Source organism: Sphaerodactylus townsendi, linkage group LG02 (genome assembly GCF_021028975.2).
Source record: "Sphaerodactylus townsendi isolate TG3544 linkage group LG02, MPM_Stown_v2.3, whole genome shotgun sequence".
NCBI lineage: Eukaryota > Metazoa > Chordata > Lepidosauria > Squamata > Sphaerodactylidae > Sphaerodactylus > Sphaerodactylus townsendi.
Window position 1 is genome coordinate 72,105,080 of NC_059426.1, and position 4,323 is coordinate 72,109,402.

At 44.9% G+C, this 4,323-nt stretch overlaps 1 protein-coding gene across 6 annotated transcripts in view; it reads left to right on the forward strand.

Annotated features, from left to right (window-relative positions):
• The window catches only part of COL18A1 (collagen type XVIII alpha 1 chain), a 219,602-nt gene that overhangs the window by 212,699 nt on the left and 2,580 nt on the right, over positions 1–4,323 (forward strand). For all 6 annotated transcript variants that reach the window (XM_048485027.1, XM_048485023.1, XM_048485025.1 and 3 more), the window contains 2 exons: positions 1,449–1,646; positions 2,730–2,845. In XM_048485027.1, the coding sequence (XP_048340984.1) occupies positions 1,449–1,646; positions 2,730–2,845 (314 nt within the window). The remainder of the gene's footprint in view (positions 1–1,448; positions 1,647–2,729; positions 2,846–4,323) is intronic.

The window sequence follows — 4,323 nt, forward strand, 5'->3', positions numbered from 1 at the left end:
AACGGAAGCCTTCAGTGACCATTGCTAGGCAACTACAGCATTCTAGGCTTGCTTTCTGTCAGCAAAAGGCAGAGGGAGGGGGCAGGGCTGTTTTGACCTTTGAAGGACTTGTTAGGTGATATCATATCACCTGACTCCATGGCTGGCTGCTTGCTACTGTTCAACAGCAGCTACCCTGTGAACTCCAGTGTGGTATAGCAGTTACAACTTCAGAGTAGGGTCTAGGCAACCTGGGTTTAAATCACAAGTCTGCCATGAAGCTCACTAGGTGATGTTCTCCCTGTCACATATTTTTAGCCTAACCTACTTCACAGGGTTGTTATGAGGTTCAAAAGGAGGACAGGAAACTCATGTAAGCAGCTTTCATCCCCAGTGTGGGGAAAGCCAGTGTATAAATGAAGTAAATAAATAGTAAATATACACTGAGAGGGGAGGAAGATAAAAGCCAGGTTGCTGAACTGCTGAGAAGGAGGCAGGGAAAGGAGAGGAGATGGTTGCCCAAAAGAGGCAAAGGGGACATAATGTAAGGAGGGTAATACCGGGAAAGTGATATGTTCCCCACCCCCACCTCCACACACAAGTCCCTAAGGCAGGGGTCTTCAAACTATGGCCGTCTAGATGTTCATAGACTACAATTCCCATGATTCCTACCACTTGGCCATGCTGGCAGGGGCTGATGGGAATTGTAGTCCATGAACATCTGGAGGGCCATAGTTTGAAGACCCCTGCCCTAAGGGTTCCCTATCATGAAACTGGGCTTGGCCCAGTGGCTGACACCACCCAACTGTGCTGTAGTTTTTCTAGGTAGATGCTGCTGGAGTGGGGAAGGGAGAGTTGAAGACAGCATGACTGATGAAGGTGGGTTTGCTGTTTGGTAAGGAGGTGAGAAGGAAGCAGGAAAAGGGAGAGGTTGCAGGGGCTTTCAGGGAAGGGAAAGAGGAAATAGTGGGGGAAATAAGATACTCCCCACAAGTTCTTGCAGGCTCCCACTTGCAATAAATAACACCCAGTCAAGAGCAAATATTATTTCTCCTTCTGTATATTTTCTACCAGTTCAGACATAATAAATTACACCCCGGTATAATAAATTGAAAATATGTATTACTTCTGTTCAGTATCCAGTGTCTATTTCATTGCCTGCATCTTTGGATTCCTGTCATGAAAGCCATACTGAGGTTAAAGGTGATGTTTTACACTGTTTCCTAGGTAATGTAATTATCACATTGACAAAAATATTAAGACTGGCTGCCGGGGCTGGATGCTTTCCATTGACTGGAGGCAACACCAGGAATCCAGGAATGACTTGGGCCTCCATGCTCAAGACTGGGGTTGCCTGGCCATCACACTGAATCCTTCAGTGCAACATTGCGTAGAGTTGGAACTGAAAGCTCAGTGGAGTAATAATGCAAACTCTGGCTCACGCATGGTCATCTCTTTTGCTTTTCCAGCTCCACCTTATAGCCCTGAACACTCCTCTGAGTGGCAGTATGCGTGGCATCCGAGGGGCTGACTTCCAGTGTTTCCAGCAGGCCAGGGAGGTTGGTCTGACAGGCACCTTCCGAGCATTCCTCTCGTCCCGCCTGCAAGATCTCTACAGCATAGTGCGCAGAGCAGACAGGAGCACGGTGCCAATAGTAAATCTCAGGGTAGGTCTGTTCACAGAATGTGCAACAAAAACCTCTGGCAATGAGAGCAGAGGACAGTTTCCTTTCTTTCCTGCCTATTTGGGTGATGCTTCTGGGTCGTGGTAATTGAGGACTTTGCAGCGCTGTTGAAAGCTGATGGTTGGCAGGAGCGGGACCGTCGCTGTAAGCAGTGTTACTGCAGCTCACCAGCAACAGCAGGCCAGTGTCCCTTGACCTACAGCAGTGCCCTGATGGGGCAGTCTTGATTCCTTTGATGGCATCTCACTCTGGGCTACTAGGTCAGCTAACAAATAACACCATTAGGAGGGGCTTCCAAGGATGATGCACAGCCCTGCTTGGTTAGTAGTCATCAGGGTCTTGACAACAAGGTCTGTAACAAATCCTCCTCCTTATTGTTCTTGCCACATTGTAGATCTGCAGGCTAGGCAGACAGTTTGCCTCCTTGGGCTTAGCTTGCAGATCTAGTCAACTTCTGGCACCAAAACATGTCAATAGTGCATCATATTATTTTTAAAGCAAACTGTGTGGAAGTTTTTAACCACAATAAACTAAACATGCCATTAGTATGTCAGATAAAATTCAGTGTCAAGAAGTGCAGAGTGGAAAAACTGCAGCCAGCACTCTCCCATACTCACTATAAGGAAGTGTTTGCCACTCAGGAGAATAAATACCCTTGCACAAAAGGCAAGTCCCTGTATAATGTTGAAAAGGATAGACAGTCATATTGCAAATATAGGAACACCTTTACAAAGATCCGTAAAGAATATACACAGATTCAATCATTGCATTTCCTGAAGGATGCAGAAGAATATGAAGAGGTGCCTTATTTATATAAAGGCCTGTACTTATGCTAATGGTTCCTCTCAGCACAGTGATTCCTACTCTGACTGACCAAAGCTCTCTAGATGGAGTGTTTCCTAGATCTGCTGTCTGAGATTCTTTCGCCAGAGACACTAGAGTTTAAATCTTGGGACCTTGTATATGCACTGAAAAGGTTTTCCTAGGCAATATAAAGTTTTCATCTATACTATAGGCTGTTTTTGTAACCATTATGTAAATAATTTTCCCCTCATTCCTTTCCAGGATGAAATGCTATTTACTAACTGGGAGCACCTCTTCTCAGGCTCTGAGGCTCCCTTCAGAACTGGGGTTCGTATCCTCTCCTTCGATGGAAGGGATGTCTTGAGAGATTCTGCTTGGTAGGTGGAAAAACAAGAGTGTTGGTTCAAAGGTACATATGTGGGAATTTGCTGAAGCTGCATGCTTGTTGGCCTGCCCGCTTTGCTTGGCTTGTTCGTGATCTCATAACTCCAAGGGCATCCGCGAAGAGACAGATGGCCAAATAAAATGTTTTTATTGTTGCTCATTGGTATTTTTTTTCAGCTCACTGTGGTTTTCCCCTTGGGATAAGCTTGCAACAGCAACGTATTTACTCACAAGGATGTTTGCTTGGCTAAGTTTTTCCTTAAACAACACAGTGTATATTTATAGCATTCTCTTCCTCCCCAAGAGTGGAGAAAATGTCTTCCATCTGATTCCATAATATTTCTTCTTAAACTGGTAGCAGCCCATCATTAGAAAATGCCACCTAGTCTTGGGTAGAGTGGGTGGCAACAATACAATTAACTTCTGGCACAGCAGACATGTCCTAAAACCCAATGTGTCAGCCAAGATACTAGTTGGTTGGACTTGAGAAAAAGAACTTAGTTTAGGGGAACCCAGCTCTTACTTTAGGATCTGCAGAACCATCATTTTGTCTGCCTTTCCTTACTTAACTTGGAACTTGAGCTGTATTTGCTTATGCTCTTGCCTTTCTTTGCAGACTAAAATTGTCTTCCAAAGTGGCTTAGAGCAATCAAATTTCAGTACACAATGCTGGCAGCAGTTGGGGAAAGCTAGAGGATGCAGATAGGAACCATTTAGCAACGTCAAAAATGAAGGACCAGGCTAATCTCTTGTTGCAATAGAAATGGTATAACTACCCAGTAGTCCTTGGTCCTCTGGCTGGTGATGGCAGCCAGATTGCTCAAATTTCCAGTTGTGCTATCTGGACAGAGGTGAGGGAGAGGCAGCATTTCTGGAAGAAGGGAAGGGAGCTCCCTGCAGTTGCTTAATCTCTGGCCAGCGGCTGGGGCCTGGCTAATCATGCCTGGGTGCTCTTTCAGGAAAGGAGTGCAGTTTCACAGTGCTCTTTGGCCCTCTGGTAGAGGCCAGGGTAATTCCTGGATTTGATTTCTTTTTTTAATTATATTAGTGTTATACAGATATATTGGTTTGGAAGCTGACAGGGCAATCCCTAATGTTCAGTCTCCCCAGAACTCAAGAAATTCTCATAGAATTGCCCTTGGGAGATAGGTGCTGCTCCCCTTCCCAGCTGTTTCTGTTTGAGCCTCTCATTGATATTTTGCATGAAAAAGAAACAAAATGACAAAAACCACTCTCAGAAATGAAGGATGATCCAGGATTCTGTGAATGGGAGAAGTTTAAGAACTGAATATAAGGGGAGGAGTCTCTGTGGTCATATTATTCTGCCCAATGCACAGACCCCTCTCCTTCGCACATTACATTTAGGTATCCACTTAAAACCTAATAAAAATCTGAATTCATATCGTACAGGTGCAGCTCCCTGGGGTGACAAACTCTGTGTAACACATGAAATTGTCTTATTCCATTTCAG